The 20,881-nt window shown below is 40.1% G+C and overlaps 1 protein-coding gene across 1 annotated transcript in view; it reads right to left on the minus strand.

Annotated features, from left to right (window-relative positions):
* The window catches only part of Lyplal1 (lysophospholipase-like 1), a 29,913-nt gene that overhangs the window by 8,731 nt on the left and 301 nt on the right, over window positions 1-20,881 (minus strand). The window contains exons 2-3 of the mRNA XM_005409278.2: window positions 16,133-16,232; window positions 4,826-4,995 (exon numbers count right to left, since the gene is read on the minus strand). Of these exons, the coding sequence (XP_005409335.1) occupies window positions 4,826-4,995; window positions 16,133-16,232 (270 nt within the window). The remainder of the gene's footprint in view (window positions 1-4,825; window positions 4,996-16,132; window positions 16,233-20,881) is intronic.

A 20,881-nucleotide genomic window follows, 5' to 3' on the forward strand; every position in this document is an offset into this window, starting at 1 on the left:
TTATTTTGATACAGGGTCTCCCAAATCACTACATTACTCAGGCACTCATAATCCTTCTGCTTTGGCCTCTCAGAGTGTTGCGCTTACAGACTCTGCCCCATTGTCTTCAACTGCAGACGGGGCAGGAGGGGCATCCACACCTCCCAGAAGGCCCTGCTTACTCTCTCTTTGCTGCGCTTGCTCCAGCCCCTTGTACACACTCCTACAACAATATGTGCACTTGCTAGAATGTGGCGTCAGCTTCTGCCTCGTGAACTAAACTCTCGGAGAGGTTTCTTGGAACTCTAGCACATAAGTTTTTATTAACAATCTGGAGATAAAACAGTAATGAGAAGTATCATTTCCAGGGGACCAACTGAGCTGGACTGCCTGTAAGATCAGATGTGATACAAAGATTTGTTTCTAAAGCTGAGTTTTACCTAATAAAATAGCACTGATCAAAGGAGAACCTCAGAGGAAGAATGGGCTCCCACCTGCATCAAATACAGAGAGGCGATTTCTTTACAAAGTTCTACCGGTTACAAGTATAATCTCAGAGACAGGGCCCATTCGCGCATACTGTCTGATGTTAAATCAGAGCTTCATTATACAGTAAGTGAAAAGCATAAAGTTGACAATTTTTACATCTATTGTCTTCAAGTTCTCTTTCGATCTTGTACTTTTAAATTGTTTTCAGATAGAATTAATTTTTAGAACACACAACCTCAGTATTGAGTATGTGCGTGCGCATTTACTGTGCAATCGCAAGTGAAGTTTTCCTTTGATTCCCCACTGAATCCCTCTTTCGTAACAGTGTTATGAAGAGCACTTAAATCTTACCTAACAACTTAGAGTACAATTTAGTATAAAAATCAGCGGAGAAATATTATGCAGTAAGGTCTGTTTAAATGAGCTATGAGCAGTAAAAAAAAAAAAAAAAAATGCAGAGGGAGGCATGGCTTATATGCATGGAGGAGAAAGCAGGCATCTGGAAGGAGGCAGCGTGAGCCACCTCAGGTCTCAGAGAGACAGCAAGGCTCCCGGGCAGCCTTTCCCCATCTGGTCACCGTGACGGGGTGGTACCGAAAGTATGGGATGAGCGCAAGAGAGCTTTTACAACACCACACACCAGATGCATCTCTAAGCAGAGCATTTCACATACGGAGACTGATTAAATTATCAAAGCTCCCAGGGGAGGAATTATTATCATAGCCCAAGACCCGGAGTCGGAGGAAAGCAGTGCACCTGCAAGTGGTGAATCAGGACCAGCAGCCTAAGGCCAGGGCCCGAGTTTTCACTTCATTACCTGCTGCCAGCTGGTTATTGCGTTTGCAAGGATGTTCCCAACTCAGGAGATCCAGGTCTATCTACCTCTAAATAGTAACGCTAAATAAATAAATAGCAATGCCTCCTGTGTCACATTTTCAAATATATAAGAGACTTAGCTAGAGCAGTAAAACTAAGAACAACTCTAACAAAAATCCCATGGGGGTTCATACAGCATTCTCTATTCGTCCTGTGTATCAATAACTAATACTCATGAAGAATCCAGCATACAAAAGGGGAGGCGAGACGACTCATTTTCACAGTGTAATGGTACAAGAGTCCTGCATATTCTACAGCACATGCATGACCACATGGAATTGTCACTGCAGATGTATTGTCATTGTCTTCAGACATCTACCTATAAATAAAGCACTTCTACTGTCTCCTCCTACATTGCAAGCTAGGAAAGGGGAATTATAGAAATGAATCGACTCACCCCATACATTCTAAAGAAATATATTTTCCCCTCTCAATTTTAGATTTGATAATATTTATACAGAAGGCTACACATGACTCCATAATTTCAAACTTTATGATTTTATAATACAGTAGTCTACAACTCTTACAAAAGATTATTTTCTCATAAGTCAATGGATCCTTGAGAAAAACAATGCAGTATGTTACTGACTGGTTTATTATTATAAATAAGATTAATTCTCACAAATTTCTCCTGGTAGCTCAGAAAATAAAGTCATTCACTACATGAAGAAAGAAATTCCACATGAATCATGAAATTAAATGAATAATGAAGAATGAAAACAAACCAGAAAAAGAAAAGAAATCAAGTAATTAAACAAATAATAAAGAAAAAAAAATACACTGTAGAAAAACCAGCAGAAAATCCATTTGAATATTCATCCAAGTTTTGGAGAGGGAAAAGCTTTTGAGAATTAGAGATTGTCTGGATAAATAAATACACGAAAAGACTAACAGATTGAACTCAGAAAGTCTTTGGTGTCAAGCTACAACAGAATTAAAATGAAAATAACACACTAAAATTAGTTACCGCTTCTGGTCTCCTTATTTTTCCAAAAAATTTTTTAAGACTGCCATGCAACCAGAGGCAACAAAGACACTCTAACCCAGGGAGTAGAAGTGTCCACCGGCATAAGTTTTTTTTTTGAAAGGAACTTGACAATGTGTACTGAGAACCTTAAAAAGATTAATGGAAAACGCATGGAGTTTGAAATGAAGTAGGCCTAGATTCAAACTTTTTCCTGGTTCTCTAACCTTAAGAAACCCATGCTCTCTTTGTAGTCAAAGATGAACCTGACAAAGTGTTGGTCTTGGGGTGTATAGGAGAGACCGTGGCACCACGGGATGAATACCTCTTTAATACATGTTTCACAAGAGAACCAATCATTCTGCCTTCCGGGTTGTAACTGATGAAGACTTGTAATTTTACTTTAAAGCAGTTTATCTTCCTAATCTCTGCTTTTCCTACTGCTACCACAATTTTAGTCTCCAACCTTGTCCTCATACATTCAGTCGCTGTTTCCCCTTGGTCAACTTTCACCCCCTTCAGCCAGATCCACTTTCCAAAGTATAATTATCATTAAATGTAAGACTTAATAACAGTAAACCTTCAGTAGTTATTAGGTACATTCTTAAACTACAGGTTGGAAGTAAGGGGGACCAAAAAATACTGACTAGGAACTTAGAATGAAATAAATATTTTATAAACATAATCTCTATTTTTATAATGCAATTAGATATTACATTATATTATTATTTACAGGTTAGGTGGCAAAAATTCGGTGCAGTCATTAAGTGGTGGGTCAGCTAGGAAGTGGCAGACTTCTGACTTGAACCAGCTTTTGTCATCACCATACCATCCCGCTCCCCAGCCCCTATGCCTCACTGTCAGCGTCCACAGAGTACTCCCCAGTCAGACAGTGAGTGTTCTGCGACAGCCAAATAACGCACAAAAAGACTGAAAAAACAAGTTACCTCCTCTACTTCCACCATGCTGTTCACGTCATTCTCGGTGCCCAGACTCCCATCCTACACTACTCAACATTTTAATAATTCATGCATCTCAAATGCCATGGCCCCCTTTCTGTTATATCCTGCTCTAATAGCCCAAGTACCTACGACTCCTTCTTCCTCTAAATTCCTGTTGTATTTAATTACTGAACTCAATGGTTTACTCACTGGTAATGATACTCACTATGCTAATTATGAGCGATTTCCCAGGCATATGCTCTGCGGTGGGCATGGTGACAGATCCTGGGAACTAAACAGGACTACACCTGACCCATTCTTTTGCAAATCTACTAGTTATACCATGCTGGTACACTTTGCATCCTGGTTAGAGCACAGTTCTCATTTTAAGTACTTCACCAGCCCTTGTTGGTTGTCAGAAAAAGATCCTATCTTATTCATCTCTGTGTCCCCAAGAGCATCTGCCCAGCACAGAGTGGGGACTTAAAAAATATTTGCTAAAGAGTGCATGATGGAATCTGATGGACATCTGCACATTTCAAATTCTGCCTTCTGTCTCCTAAGCCCTGCATTATGTTCGGTACCCCTTCCTTGTGCTCTTCCCAGCACTCCCAGAATGCTCCGTACTCATACCCAGTAGAGTTACCCTTGACGTCAAATGTAAAAACAGAGCAGAGGAAACTGAGAGCCAGAAAGCTGATGTTACTGAGCTGGAGGCTGCACTGCTTCTGATCAACTGAAGTAGAAGTTGAAGCTGAGACAGAACCGAATGGATACTATCACTTCTATCATGTTATCTCTTTAAATCAATGGGAAGTTCAGCACTTCAGTGAAAAAGGAATCTCATAGTTTGTGCATTAATTTATGCAAATCTTGTCTATTTAGGACATCAGTGTGTATTTTCATGTTATTTAGAACATAATGTTTAATTTGGTTTATAATTTCATCACCAAATACAACTACTGTACATTAGGTAGCTGTGTTTGGAAAAAAAAAATTTCACCCTAATATGTCCTGTGTCACTCAAATTCTGTATATTCACCTCACTTTTGCATGTACTAGAGAGATAGAAATTTTATTAGTTTGCATATTTTATGAGTATTGAAGTATCACACGAATAAATTCTCATAAAGTGGTATTATGTTTTCTTGGCAACAGGGCTTGCTGAAGACTTATTTTATTCTTATGAGATTTACTCTAAAGTTTAATTTTCTGATGCTATATTTTGATTTGTACTCTATCTCAATCACAGCAACACAGTTTAGTCATTCATATGACTTAAGCGGATGAAAATATTTTAAAAAGTGAAATGAAGAATGTGTTAACAATTAAACTGAAAAAAATTTAACTGCCATTAAAAACGGCAAATTATGCTACTATTTAAAGAGAAAGTCACACTTTCATGAGCTGTTGTTTCTGACTCCAGTGTTTCCAAAAGCCTCACTATGTAGTGTATCTAAAATAATGAATGAGTCAAATGATGTACGAGAGATTCTGAACAAAATTCCAGGTAAATCGGATGTCCGGAGCTAGATGAGAGGGAAAGACACAAAACAGCAGCATGTCGAAGCCCTACCTAGTAGTATCCTGCTCTTGCTGATGCCACCCCTGACTTCCTCATCGATGAGCTCAGTCAGCACCTGGCACATCACATCGATGGATTCGAGGTGCTCGGGGCAGTCGTTAGAGATCTTAAACCGGTCAAACCACACGTTGGAGGTCATCCCTTTCAGGGGAGTATAAGGCCTGTTGAAAACAAACAAAAAACAAGAAAAGGAATGAAGAATAATATTAAAAAGGTTTCTTTAAAAACTAATGTTTTGAATGAACAATTTCAATTTTGAGTTTCATGTTAAAGAATTCCTGTAACGCATATTCATTGTTTCCAATACTTAAAGCTAACTGATCAACTTACCTTTCCATCTTTAAAAGGTGGGCAACCAAAGGACTAGTGAATCTTAATGCATTTTGTTGCACATTCATGCTCTGGAGTGCACACACTTAAATATATATTAAATACAAATGCATATATGTGTTATTCTGTTTTTAACCAATTGCAGTGGAGTTGAGTGGCTCTGCATCCAAGCCCTGTGTTAGTAAATGAAAGGTGAACAGAAGCAATCTTAGAGACCCTAGGGTACAAGCACAAAGGGGTGTGTGTGCGGGGGTGGTACACTGGACAGACACGGAGAATGAAGGCTTGCCTAAGGTGCAGGACAGGAGAGTTTGATGAAGGTGCTGCTTATCACTTGACAAGTCCTAATTTTCTTCTAACACACTGGTGAAAAACAGGGTTTTCCTTATACATAAGACAGCCATGAAAACAGTCAGTGATGAAAGACCCATCAAGATTGAAAGCAATCTAAACCGAGGACGGAGACCCTTCCCTCTGATGGCCACAGACAGGTTTCCTCCCACACTGGTGTGCTTCTCAGACTCGGCCTCTCCAAATCAGGGAAGTAAAACACGAAAAGTGCTGCTAAACAAAAATACCAAAACAAGAAAACAAAAAGCAAACGAACAAAGCATAGTGCTCTCAGACCCCAACTGAGACCTACACATGATTTCCTGTCTCTCCTCCAGTGAAAACCCAAGGAAACTGCAGCAAGCTCCCAGAGCTAGAAAGCCCGTTCTCAAGGCCACACTCATGGATGTGCTGGAGGCATAGTGTATGCTGGCACTTCCTCCACTGCTCGCAGGCTCCACAGGAAGTGGGTATCCTGCCGGGCACCCGGGGTCAGGAGGGTTATGTTTGCAAAGCGTCTCCCAGAAACTGAAAGAAACCTGAAAATCAAAAGGTTCCCTGACTCAAACGGAGCAAAAACTCATACCCGGGGGAATCTTCTGTTTATTTAGAAAATAGAATCACATTATAAATGTCACTTTGCACCAAGGTTTCTAAAATTTGAGAGAAATATCCATGTAAGTCAATGCATAAAAACCTAACATTTCCCCTAAGCCATGCAAACATTTCACAAATGTGGGATCATGCATATGAATTTTAACTGCCATACAGGTGTTAATTTGATGTTTGTCATAGACACCTGTCTGCTCATTTCTGTCCCTCCCCTCCCTTCCCTCACACTTATGCTCTATACTACAGAATTATGTTAGTGATCTTGAAAGATGGCCTTCTACCTTTTAAGGCATGCTAGCACATTTAAAGGAGTTTTTAGAGCACTACCACTTTTCTGAGATGAAAATATGCCTTTCTTATATGCATCATGTTCTACTCTAGCAGTACCACACAAATTCTCCCACCTCATACAGCTCTCACCCGTGGTTTTAAACAACCGTATCACACTCTAAGCTAAAGATGCTCCACCATTTCACCCTCCATCCTCCTACTATGGAGCCTTCCTTGGTAGCCTGGTTCCGGCACTTAAGAACAAGGCTGCATTAAAGATATGTACATATATGTTTTTGTACCCTGGAACTTTTTATTCCTGTGGAACAGAGAAGGTGACACAGGATTGCTGGATCGAAAGGTGTAATTTTTACCTTAAGTTTCAATGCTGCTGCCATAAAGCCTGTACAAACTCACCTTCCAAGAACACAGGTAGGACAATATACCCATCTACAGTACTCATGGCCAGAGGTGTTCATATGCTTCAAAAGATCATTTAAGGGCAACAACTAGAACTTCAAAATCAACCTTTTTGAGATACTCCTTGCATATGTGAATGTGCACATTTTAAGTATAAAGTCAAGTACTTTTGAGAATGTAATCACCATCTCCACAATGACACAGGCCATACCCTTTCCTCAGAAAAGCCCATCGTGCCCCTGGGCAGGCAGTTTCCCTAGACTGCCTGGGGCCCCCACGGGTTTCTATCAATACTTAATCGCTCTGCTGCTCTAAAGTCCACGCAAAGACAAACGCTGACTGATGGATAGCATTTGGGTTTTCTTTTTTACTGGAGTTTTAACTTTTTTCTAACTAGTTTAGAAGAGCAGTTTTTCTACTACTGATGAGTATTTGTCATCTATTTTTCTTTTTTTTGTTTTTGTTTTTCTCCAGTACCAGGAACTGAACTCACGACCTTGCGCTTGCCAGGCAGGCGCTTTTGCCGCTGAGCTAAATCCCCAGCCCCTGTCATCTATTTTTCAAGCATTCCTTTCTAAACCTATTTTTGAACACTGACATGTATTTAAGCTTCCCTTTTTGTCAGGTAAGACTCCCCACTTCATGTAATGCCTTTTTTCCCCCAAGAATCCTAATTTGTTTATGAAGTGTTCTCTGGCCCATAGCTTTTGATATGTAGAATCCTGGATATTCTTCTAAGTTTTCTGCTTGGAATTTTATTTGTTTATTTTTTTTTATGGAGCTGTGGATTGAACCCAGGGACTTGCACAAGCTAAGCAAGTGCTTTACCACTGAGCTACATCCTCAGCCCCTTCTGCTTGGAGTTTTAAGTCTTAAACTTTGGGGAAACTGATCTCATACACGTGAGGATTCAAGGTTTTGGAGGTTGGACTCAAACCCGTTGTGTCCTACCCGGATGGGCAACTGTGCTGGAGGAGAGGCGACACCCACACACCCTTCTCAAAGGTGAAACTCCACCTCTGCCAAGGGCTTAATTTTATTCTCCACAATTTCGTTTCTCTCCACCTGCGTTCTGTGAGCGAATTAACCCTAACTCCTGAGACATGCACTGCATGCAGCAGACTTGGCCTCCTTCCAAAGCATCTCGTGTTGCTAGACTAGGCTGCCGGTGGGAACATTGAGTAACAGTGCTCTGTGATTCAGATGAGGAGCTACGACTGAGAGAAACTCTGTTTTGTTCCAATCATCTGTTTACGAATTAGTGTCATATTGACCATATTACCATTGTGTTAGGACATTCTGTTCTGAAGTTGTGTGAGGTAGGCCTCTCTTCTACCCTCAGTAATATCTTTTCATACTTATTCTCACTATTGTTAGGCACTCATTGCTCCTCACTGTACCAGAACAGCTAGAGAACATTCATTCATGTATTCGTTCACTCGGTGGTGCTCGTGACGGAACCCAGGGCCTTACACATGCGGGGCAAGTGCTCTACCACGGAGTTACTTCTCCAGCCTTTTGCATGTTTTATTTTGAGATGAGGTCTCACTAAGCAGCCCAGGCTGGATTTGAATTTGTAATGCTCTTGGTTCAGGCTCTTGAGTAGCTGGGACTATAGGTGTGTGCCACTGAGTCCAGCTAAATCCACCTTTAAAATACTTTCAAATAATTATCTTAAAAAAAAATCCTTTTGGAATTCTGATTAATGTTTTATTATTGGAAAATGAACACTTGAGGACCAAAAGTTGAGAGGAGGTCAGGGTTTTGTAGGCTGAGCTCTCCAGGTTTATATTCTCACCGAGGCTTCTCTCTGGAGCAGAGAAGATAAAGTCCTGCACCAGCTCTCTCCTAGGGCTCTGGAACCTAACTCTTCCCCCATCCCCTTTTACCTTCTCCTCCAGAAGCTGCTCGGTTCTAGGAAAGCAGGTAAGTTGGAACTGGAAAGAAACAGAAGGCAGCAAGCACTCAAGCCTTCTCCCAGGAAACTTCAGGACACGCTGCTACACACCGACAATCACAGCAGGTGCTTTCCACTGTCATTATCAGCCCAAATAAAGCCCCAGACTGTATTCAAATTGTCACTAAAATCACAGCGAAGTTCTAAATCAAAACCGAATGTACAGTACTCTGAAGTTCACATTAGACTGTTACCCTTTTGAATTATTTCTACTTCCTTTTCCATTTTGCTCTGCTCTTTCTCTAAGTGTTTATTTGTCTGTCTAAGCACTTAAATAAGGATGATATCATAGGCTAAAAAGTGAATCATTCTGGGAACTGAGCCATTAATGGGAAAAAAATGACATTCACTTTACTTTTTCCCCTCCGACAGTACCTTCTTTAATTAATTAGAGATAGATGGTCCGCAGAAGTAGAGTCCCAATGTAAGCATTTTATTCACCTAGTGGTTTTTAGTTCTCTCACTTCTCTAAGAAAGTTAAAACTTTCTGTTCAAAGGAGATAATCAGGAAAATTTAATGAGACAAAGAATAATTTAGAACTATTTTGCTAAGAAAACATAATCAAGTATGCATCAGTCTTCTAAAATGTTAGAATAACCTTTAAATACAGAATAAAAGACAGATTTTTAAACAGCTAAAAAAAAAAAAAAAAAAAAACCTGCCACATATGTTATAGTCATTCACCTTCTTCCTCAAATAAATCACTTTATTAGCTGGTATAAAACAGCTCAGACATGACCACAATAAATAAATATGTTTGGCAAAGAACATCTGTGTGGCTCCTAAATCAATCAATCAATCAATCCACCCATTACGCAGGGGTAAAATATTAAGCTAGAAAAAAATGCCCAAGGTTTTCTAAAAATAAAAAGACACTCAGCTTGATACCTACTTTTGTTTTGATCTTTATTCTCCTACAGTCATAAAACCGCAAGGTCGTCCAAAACCTTCAAGATAGCAGTCTGGCTCCTCGACCTCTCCGTTCGGACTCTAGGGACGCCCCAGCACCCGTGGGTGTACCTCACTCGCCTCCGAACTCTCCTCCAAGGACCGGCTCATTACCCACGTAGGCGCTTTGCATCTGAGCCCTCCACCCGAGTGCTGTCTGCCACCTTTCTGCAGAGCGAACCCATGGGGCAAATGTGACCTTCTCAAGAGAGCTCCTGCGACTCTAACCATGACCCTCACCCCCTACCCTGCAGCATATACACAGGCTCTCTACCCTACTGTTCCACCTAACTGTCCCAGTACCACCTGTCCTTACTGGAAAGATAATGTTTCATTTTCTTCTTATTTTCTGTCTCTACATGAGCTCTTGAGTATAAAGACTTTATCTTTTCTGCAGGTGAGAACAAAGCCTGACAGGCTGGGTAGGACTGAAAAATATGGTGAAAGTTTAAGATGAAAAAGAATAAAAGCATTACAGGAAAAACAAAAACAAACACAAACAATGCACGAATCCCCACTCTTTCATGAATGTCCTTTTCGCACTGCCTCGGCTGATGACTCATTTCAATCATTTCTGTCAAATAGAAACACCTCAGTGTGCCCTCATCTATCTTTTTTATCATGTTTGGCACTGTGAGACTTCTAGCTCTTCCTGAGAGACAAAGTGACCGTGAAAGGTACATGCTCTGAATCAGTTCACGACACTGAGGAAGCTACAACAGTGCAAATAAAGGTATTCTGGAAAGGACTTCCAGAACCGCTTCAGAAAGTGGCAAGACCATGGGAGAAGTGTGTTCAAAGTGAGGTGGGTATTCTGAAAGGGATTATGCAGTATGTCTTTCACTGTAGTAAATCATTTTAAATTTAAAGACACTGTATTGCCTATCACACCGCACACATAGTAGATGTTACATGAGCTTTGCTGAATGACAGATATCAATCAATGACCACTGTATGTCGCTTGGGAATGACTTGTAAAGCATAATGTCTAAGATCATTTTACTTGTCTTTGAATATCTTTTGACTTTAGCTATGACAAAAGCCACAAGGAAACTTCTAGAAAATGGTCCAATTTTTCTTTTGCTGCTTTGAAGAACTTTCTATAAAAAACCCGAGGTTTCGACCTAATTGTAGGCACTTAAATGTGTTAATTAAAAGACTTAGCAAAGAAGTAAACTATTTCTTCAACATAGCTGTTTTTAATAGAATTTCTGGTCCGGATCTGCTGGGACCAGGAGGGGAATCTCCGGGTGTGCTTGAGATAAGAACCCCAAATGAGAGAGTGAAGACAAATCCTCTGTTTACTGTGTCTAAATTAACAGTGTCTAGGTCTAATTTAGAGCACATATTTAATTAAAAGTAGGAACATGCACTTTATGTGGAAAAATAGTAGCTCAAAAAGTAGGGGGAACTACACAAATCCTACTAGGTTTACAGAGTTTTCAAAACATCAAAAGAAATTATATCATCATATAAATGGTGGATAGCTTGTTAAAAAATTGTTATCTTCTAAAAAATGGAACTTGTAATAGTAAACCCAAACTAATTGTAAATACAGCCAAAATATGTCACAGAAGTAAAAATCTTTATTGGATTCTTCAATTATAGAGTCCAAATTAACATAATGAAAAAAATACATCACTATTTTCCATTTTCATTAATACAGCAAAAGAATTGATTTTCTTACTTAATATGTTCCTACTTAGCTGATTAAAAACATTTACTAAACATAGGTGGGGAAAAAGTTACTTATAAGAAAAATGGTAATTAAGAACTTAATCAAAACACAACAATATGCCTTAACAAGCCACAAGTAAGGCATAATAGACTATTGTTCTTCTTTTATGCTCTTAAAATATGTGTGACTGTTAAAAACAAAAATCATAACCTAGTTTCATGGAGTTTTCAACATAGATAGATGAAATACACATAACTATTATAAAGTGGAAGGATAAAAGGACCTGCATAATTTAAGGCTTCATAGTTCACTTAAAGTGGTAAAAATTAACTCTAAGAAGGAGAAATATCTGCTATATATATTGTACCACAGCACAGTTGGGGGGAATGGACAACTTAAAATGAAGTACTAAAATGTTCAAATAATTTAAAAGAAGGAAAGAATGGGATTAAAGGACCAGAAACTACAGACCTAAACCCACACATATCAATTCTGTGAAAGTGAGCCTTAGCTGATATAGTGATTAGAGATGTATAGCTCTGGTATACACAAGGAGTATGAAATTTAAGAGCCAATATAAATGAAATAGGAAGCTAAGGACAGAAAATAATATAGTCCAAGTCAGCTCTATTAAAAGGTTAACAAAATTGAAAACCCCCTGGCATGGTGAACCAAGGAAAAAAAGAGAAAAGATACAAAGTACTACTATCAGAAATGAATAAAAGATGGTGGCATAAAAGCACTAAGAGGAAATATCATGGAAAATGATCAATAAATTTGACAAATTAGATAAAAGATAAAAATTCGATGAAAAAGAGAAATTATTAACATTGACCACCAAGATAAAGAGAAAATATGAACACCTTGGCTCTATGAAAGAAATTAAATTTAGTATCAAATACTTCACAGAAGAAAACTCATTCCAGATAATTTCACCACTAAATTTTATCAAATATTTAAGAAGAAACACAAACTTTCTCAGAAAACAGAAAAACTTCCTAACATATTTTAAGAGGCCGCTATAATCCTGATGATAAAATGCTATAAAGACATTAAAGAAAACTAACAACTGTACTTCTCACGATGTAAAATTCTCTGACAAAGCTACATACATATAAAAGGATAATACATCATGAACAAGTGAGATTTCCCCCAGGAATGCTATTTAACATTTGAAAATCCATCCAGGTAATTCCTCATGCTAACAAACTGCAAGTTTAAAAAACCGTAGTTATCTCAAGGGACACAGCAAAGGCATACTCACAAAGAAAACTTTTAGTTAATTAGGCAAAGAATGAAATGTTCTCAAAGTAACAAAAAGTACTTCCAATAAAATCCTATAACATCATGCTTAATGGTGACATACTAAATGCTTCCCTTCTGAGATGCCAAGGAGTTCCTTCCTTCTACTCAATATGGTACTGGAAGTTCAAACAAGAGCAAGAGGACAAGACAGGAAATAAAGGGCGTACGGGTTGTAAAAGACACAGCACTGTGGCTTTATTCATGTGTGATAACACTGTCTACACAAAAGCTTATGATATGTTCCTACACAACTACTAGGAATATGTAAATTTAGGAAGGGAGGACAGTATAAGAACAAGATACTGAAATAAAACTGTTATCTATATACTAGCAACAAATAATTAGAAAGTATTTAATAAGCATGTAAACCAAAATATTTGTGAATAAATTTAGAAAAAGTCCTCTACTTTGAAAACTCCCAATTACTGCTAAGTTAAGCTAATAAAGACCTAAACAAACAGTAAAACATACCTTGCGCATGCATGGAAGACCACACGTAAATGCAAAGAACTTAGAATGATCAAAATTTACACCATTTAATATCAAAATGCCCTATGAAACTGTAATAACCAAAAGTTTAGCACTAGCTTAAGATTAGATAAACAGAACAATGAACAGAGCAGGGTCCAGAGAGGAAGCCATAAAACTATTCTCATACAAAGGATTTGTCCAAGAATATTCATGGCATTGTTATGCACTTGATCCAAAAACTAGGAAAAATCCAAGTATCCACCAGCAACAGAATAGAAAGCAATTGTGGTCTATTCGTACAGTATACTACCTACTTAGAATCTTAAAAGGAGCTACTGATAGACATATATAAGTGAAACACAAAAACACTAAACCTAGAGAACCAAGCCAGTCAGAGGGTGAAGGGATTTAACTAAAATAGAAGGAACAATGAAAACTATGTTATAGTGATAGAAATGAGAAAAGTTGTATCCTACAGCCCACTGGATACAGGAACCAACGACAAAGAGGTAAAGAAAATTTGGGGCTGGAGGGAACAGTCTTGGGCTTACCTGAGGTTAGCAGGTGCACACATTTATCAATACTCACTGAACTACACTTTTAATGCTTTTGTTTATCGCTGGAAGTTTTATTTTCACAAACATTAAGACTCAAGAGAGTTAAAGTGCAGAGAGAAAGATGGTAGCTCTGACTTTATACATCCCACAACAATAAACTGTGTCAAGCTCTGAGGAGGCAATAAGAAACAACCGCAGGAAGGCGTGGGCAATCAATTCGAATGGGTGCATCTAGGGAGATTGTTTAAAGGCTAAATAGGCCAGATGAGAGATCTCTGAGGGACCTGTAGGATACAGCAGGTGGTAGGACTAGCATGGCTGTTCAGAGGTCATGGCTTGTGTCTAGATGTCCCTCCAAAGCCTCATGCATTCATGGGGGGAAGCGGGGCTTAAATCTAGAGCTTATGATTGATCCATGGTCCAATGCTGGGATTAAGGGTGTGAGTGCTACACACCCGCCCTAGGGCTGGTAGCCTAAGTACAATATAGGGGACATAGAAAGGCTTGTTCTCTCTCTCTCTCTTTTTCTCTCTCTCTCTGTCTCTCTCTCTCTTTCTTTCTCTCTTTCTCATTCTTTTCCTGTCTTCTGATGCCATGAATGATTGCCCCTGTGCCATGCTACCCTGCGTTGGAGCCAGCTGACTATGGACAGAAACCTCCACAAACTGAGCTAAATGAACCTTTCCTCCTTTCATTTTGGCTGTTGGGTATTTCGTCAGAACAACGGGAGAAAATTGACTAAGACAGAGAAAGAAAACCATAAGGATTCACAGATGATGAAAGACAAAACAGGACAATGTAAGAAAGTGTGCAGCAAAATGTCAGTGGATGAACACTTGATGCACTTTTTAAAAAAGTTGTTAACATGCATCTGTGGGCTGGGGAATATAGCTCAGTGGCACAGTGCCTGGCTGGCAGTTCAATTCCCAGTACCAAATAAATAAATAAATAAATAAAATGCATTTGTATTAACCAACAAGCACAAAATGTGAGAGTTAGCCAGCAATCTGTGAGGCTCAAGGCATTCCGTGAGGACCAAAGGTTTGAGTCAATCTGGTCAACTTGGTGACTTAGTGCGACCCTATCTCACAAATAAAACCTTTCAAAAGGGCTGGGGACATAGCTGTGTGTAAACGCCCAGGGTTCAAAGAAAAAACAATTGAGGGTTATAGAAGGTACGTATCTACCTCATGCCTCCCTCGGATGCTACTGGAAAGAGAATTAAACAAGGCACATGATGTAGGAATCCTTCCGTGAGCAGCACAAAGTAGCTCACTGGCCAACAAGATTTTTTATCTGTGCTACCAAATTTCAAAACTTTCTTTTTTTATTTTTTATTTTTTATTTTTTGGTTTTTCTCCGGTACCGGGAACCGAACTCACGACCTTGCGCTTGCCAGGCAGGCACTTTGCTGCTGAGCTAAATCCCCAGCCCCTCTAAACTTTCAACTGAAGCAAAGCAGTAATAGCTGTCTCAATTCTTCCACCTTCCATTATCGTTTTGGTTTTACCTCTTTCAATTCTATCAGTGAGGTGAGTAAGTTCTTACTAATGAATGCAAGAAGATCCTTGAAGTCCTGGCTCGCTCTCCTTCATTATAAGTCCATGCAGCAAAAAAGGAAAGTATCTGCATAAGCACACAGAGTGCTTAACAAAAGTAAACTGAGAACAGATAGTGAGAAATCAGATTGGATTGCACAGCTCAGTGCGTTACTCTGCTTAGACAAAAATATTTGCAAACCCCAGTTTACAACATATGTTCAGAACAACAGACTACGTGGATGATGACTTATTATTTATAAAAAGCAGCCTCTGACTTCAAAACTGTACCGGTGTCAGCTTCTCTGTCTTTGGAGGAGCCAGCTCTCTGTAAGTGGAGTTGCAAATTTCTGCCTCTTGCTGATGCTGCCTGTGGAACAACTAGCTCTGTGTCTTTTCTGCAATAAAATTTTCAATTAAAAAATACCTATGCAAGCGTTATTATTGTGAAGTTTGCTAAAGAAACCTGCAGGTTATATAATTTAAATATTTATTAAGTAGTCAATTCCGTATTTCTATTCATTTTAGGGATTCAGCAAACCTTTTAAATGTGGGAGGAGTGTCACAAGGCCCTTTTCTGGAGACTATGAGTTACCTAAATCATTAGAAAGACTGTACCTGTTCAATTTATCAAGTTTCCACTGGGGGGAATTAGGAGAAGAAAAAAGGTTTAGAAGAGGTGCAAGAAGTAGGGAATGATTTACAGGAGGGAAGTTATTCACCTGGCAGAACTTAGCCCAAAATAAAGAACACATGGGGGAAAAGACCCTCATTTACAATTTTTTTTAAATACAGAATTAAGCTTAAAGAATATCTAACTGAACATCTCGAGGTATTTACACCTTAGGGTTGCACTGGGAGGCGAGATGCTTGCTGCATACCTGGGAGGAGCAGTTGGATAGATGATTTTGATGTGCTGGAATGTTAAGTCTTGATTTAAAACCTCCTTGATCCATTTTCTCAGTTCATGTCCAGAATCACCTGATGAAATTACAAAGTTCAGGATCAGACACACATTTTAATATACAGGGCACTTCAGTGCAGTTTACAGCCCTTGTACACAAAGGCTGGGATGAGAGACTATATAATACCCATATACAAAAATAACTGCCTAGAAGCTGATTTATTAAGGAGTTAATTGATCAGATATCATTAGCTAGTCATAATTTGGATGACTGTACTCTTGGCTCTCTTACTGATCACTTTGAAGACTTTAAGCTTGATTTTATGCTTCCTCGTTTAAAGGGTATAATACTAACAAAAAGAGATTGATTTTTTAGAAAAAATTATTTCTCTCTCTATATCCAATTTTAACAGTAGTTTCTTATTTTACTCTTAAAAGTAACACATTTCTGAAATGACAGATACATTTTTGTAGTTAGAACAACCTAATACAATTTTATTGGTTCCCTCCATTATAACAGGAGCAACTCTTCACAAGGGATTTTCAGTGAATTTGAGATTTTAATCTTAAGATATTAGAAGATTTGGTAACATGTTTATATGACCCCAAATCATTATTATTATTCCAAAGCTAAGAAATAAAAACAAGACCCACAGATTTTATATATGCATATTTGCATAAAAAATGAAGTACAGGTCCAAGTTACACAACACTAAAATGATATTTTAAAGATACAGTTTAAGTTTTTAATCAATTCATTCAGACATTAATTCAAAAATGATCTCCTGAACAATTATTCATGTGCCAGGCATGCTCTTCACGGGCAGAGGGGCCATCTGAGGGGGGACGTGGTGTCCCTACTATTATGGAGTTACAGAGTCCACAGCTCACACTGAGAAACAAGCACCAGTCAAATGATCAGCAAATACACGAGGACGAATGCAATCACTGCACAGATGAGGGGCTTGGACCTGCCAGGTTTATGATACTCAGACACCACGGGTTAAGGGTGCAGGGACCAGATCAGTGGAACACAGGCTCTGCAGGGCGATTAGCTCCCTTCCGTTTTACCCATTGCACTGTTTGCTCATTGGAGACCAGCACTGACCCAGACTGGGCTTCCAATGGAGATGTAAGTGGTGGAGGTGAAGTGTGGATGGGACAGCAAGAGGCCGGGGAAAAGTGAATGCTAAGGCCTGAGACAGGTGGAAGCACAGTGACATCTATGAGCCCAGTAGCAGAGGACAAGAACAATACTAACTGCAAGAGGAGATCAGAGAAACAGTCACGGCAAGGTGAGGTGGGAAGTATGTAAGACCTATAGCACGGAGGAGCATGTCGCACCATTCAAGAGGACCACACTGTGTGAAGACGGAACTGACCAGGGACAGGGGTAGACAGGCGCAGATGTGGGGAGCTCAGTCAGGAGGCTACTGCTCAGGTGCCAGATGCCTGGACTAGGAAGGCAGCCGTATAAACAGGAAGCGATACTAGAGGTACTGAGGACGTCAATCAACAGACATCGGCATTAGTTATGAGGGTCAGGGGTGAAAGGGTTCAAGAAGCACTGCTAGGTTCTTAGAGTGACTCGGTTCCAAGACAGGAACATGAAGCACAGGGAGATGCTGGGTATGCGGTCTCTGTGAAACCCTCTCTGTAATGACTATAAGATTTCCTTCCAGCAGTGGCCTGGCACAGACTAGCGCACCAGTGAGGAGGACAAATCCAGCCTATGGCCCACAGGACCATAAGTGAAGGATGGGCTCCATCGTTTTGGAAAGTCTTTAGAAAGAAACAATAAATTAAAACAAACGAGCAACAGAAGGAAGCCAAGGCAAGGGAAGACTAGGAGACAGGGATCTCAAGCGGTTCCCAAGGCTTAAAGTGCCTACCATCTGGCCTTTATGAGGAACGTCTGCTCTGCACTGCCTCGATGCAACCCCTGGGCCTCTCCCCAGGCCCTCCTTTCTAGCTTCAGGCACGCTGGTCTGACTGCCTTTGAGCATGTTAGGGAACCTGCTGCAGGCCCTTTGCCTTGGCTTTTCCTTGCCTGGTGTAGCCTAATCCAAAATCCACATAACTTGCACACCTAAGCTTAGCCAGTCAAGCATTACTCTTACAGTGAGACCTACCCTGATCATGTTATTTAAAACTGCCTCTCCTCACACCTTCTATGCTCTTTATCGGCTTTCTCTCCCCCCACCCAGCACACTATCTTCTATTGTATTAGTTATTTCCTTCACTAGAATGTAAGTTCTAGGAGAGCAGTGATTTTTGTTTGTTTGGTTCACTGCTATGTGCTCAGAGCCTAGAAAAGTCTCTTGTACATGGCAGCTATTCGATATATTTTTGAACGGATGGATTAATGCATGAAATATTTATCAGATCGTTAGGTAAATATGTCTAGAACTCAAGGGAGGTGGAAAATGGAGACATACATTGGCATCTACTGTATATGGGTGAAAACAGATACATATGCTTGTACGGAGTATAATTACTCTGAGGAGAAAAATGCAGAGTGAAAAGTCCTAAAACCAAATTTTGAGGAAACCCATCATTAATGGCCAGGAAGGGCAGGATGAGTCTGCGGAAGAAGCAAAAGGAGCAAAAAAGGTAGACAGAGAGCAATTCAAGTAAGAGACAGGGAAGTTATGGGTGACTTCATCAAGACCCAAGTTAGTCACCTCATGGTGACTTACCATATGGGTAAGCCAAAAATATGACACACAGTTTGAGTCTCCTAGAGCCTGACATTGCCATGTGGGACCCAAACCTTAAACTAGGTGGTCACAGTATGAGGAATGCCATTGACCTGTTATCCCAGCACTCAGGAGGCTGAGGCAGAAGGATCTTTGCAAATTCGAGGCCAGCCTAGACTACAAAGTGAGCTCAAGGCCAGCCTGAACTGCATAGCAAGACCCTGTCTCAAAAAGACAAAAAAAAAAAAAAAGGAACCAGAGTGGCCTAAGGGAGCTAGTAACACAATGGATTTACCTAATCTGGGACAGCAGACAAAGCTAATGAAGCTATCTATCATTTATGTTAGTGATCCTAACAGAAGGTACCTTTTAGCATTTTAGAATTCGGAAAAGCTCAAATTAAGTCAGTAATATGTAACTGACACTCTTGCATGTTCTTCCATTGTTTCTACAATTTAGATGAGAACCCCAATCTTTTAAGGTGTTTTAAAAAATGAAAAGTCTTTAAACAAACTTTTTCAGTCTTGAAAATTAAGACTAAATGCTACAAAGTAATATCTATCCATCCATTCACAAGTCCACTTTTAAAAAAGGTAGCTCCTTATTTCCAGAGTATAGTACAACTGTTAAAATTAGTATGTTCATATTTGGGTTAACCAGAAAGCAGACACCTCCTGTAACAAAACCATCAGCCTCTAACCTTGATTTACAAAGCCTACTCTGAGTTTTATATATTTCAGTGGAGATTAAAATATGGAACACTCATATAGTACTTGCATATCAACAGAATTATCTGGATGAATCATTTGGATGAACAAAGGGAAAATATACAAATGTATGTATCTGGGTTTCAGAGATATGCATTATAGGATATAAAAATGTCAGTAATTTGAAATTGAAGAGTAAAGATAGTTACTTTAAGTGGTCCAGGAAAAGAACATCTAGGAGTTCTTTCTAAAGATACTATGAACTAGTAAATTTATTCAAAAGAAAGGGTATAGTATTGGGAAATTTGGGGGTACTTATAAATACCCTTAGAGCCCGAATGGGGCCCCAGTTTCCCAGTTGGAAAACATTTCTGTAATCTTGAACATCTCGCTGGCTAAAGCTATTTCATCGATCAGGTCTTTTCCCTTTAGGCATCACTGCGGTTTCTTTCTGCGGTTTAGGGGCTTTCACCTTGGCATGGCAGGATCCTGACTTTTGGAGTCAGAGAGTCTTGGGCTCAACCCCGTTTCACCACCACTCACAGTAACAGCCAAGTGACCTTGCTCACGCTGTTGGACGTTCCTGGCCTCAGTTTCAAAAGGAGGGGGGACGGTCCCACGGCTGCTCACGTCCAGTTCGGATCTTCTCACTCCCTTCCTCTGATCACCAGCCCTTCCAACCTTCACTTTCAGCTGAGACTACTTCCTCAGAAAAATCTGACACTCTTCGTCTTCCAAATGCCTTCATAATGTCTAACCACGGCTTTTTCTTCCTTGCTATTCACTTGGCAGTAAATCATGGACCATCTTGTGATCGCCTGTGCACTGCTGACTCCAAGTAACTGAATTGTTTTTGTTTTTAAATTTAGGTGGGCCCCCTGAGGACACGGCTGTGTCTCATCTTCTATACAACAAAAACAAAAATATTTCCTGGGGACTTCTCCTGGACGAAGCACTGAGCAGGAACGATTAGAACAAGCAGGGGCCTTACCCTGGAGGTACTCAGAAGACACAAGTAATCGCGGAGCGCGCAGCGTGTGGGCAGGCAGGGAAGGGACAGGCACCGCCCTGGGGACTCAGAAGGGACCTAGTGCTGTATCTTGGAGGCCTTCTGAACAGAGGCAGAAAGGCCAAAGAAGGCAGGAGGCGGGGGACAAGAAAAAGGAAGGGGTAGCGCTGCAGCCCCGGCCCGGGGAGGTGCTCAGTTAGGGAAACTGCGACTCCCTCGGGCCCCAGCAGGATGGGCCAGACAGAGAAAGCAAGGGCGAATGATGCACGGTGCCGGAAACGGATCTCTAGCCGTGGACTCGAACGCCCGGC

Source organism: Chinchilla lanigera, unplaced genomic scaffold (assembly GCF_000276665.1).
Source record: "Chinchilla lanigera isolate Chin_1 unplaced genomic scaffold, ChiLan1.0 scaffold00119, whole genome shotgun sequence".
Taxonomy (NCBI): Eukaryota; Metazoa; Chordata; class Mammalia; order Rodentia; family Chinchillidae; genus Chinchilla; species Chinchilla lanigera.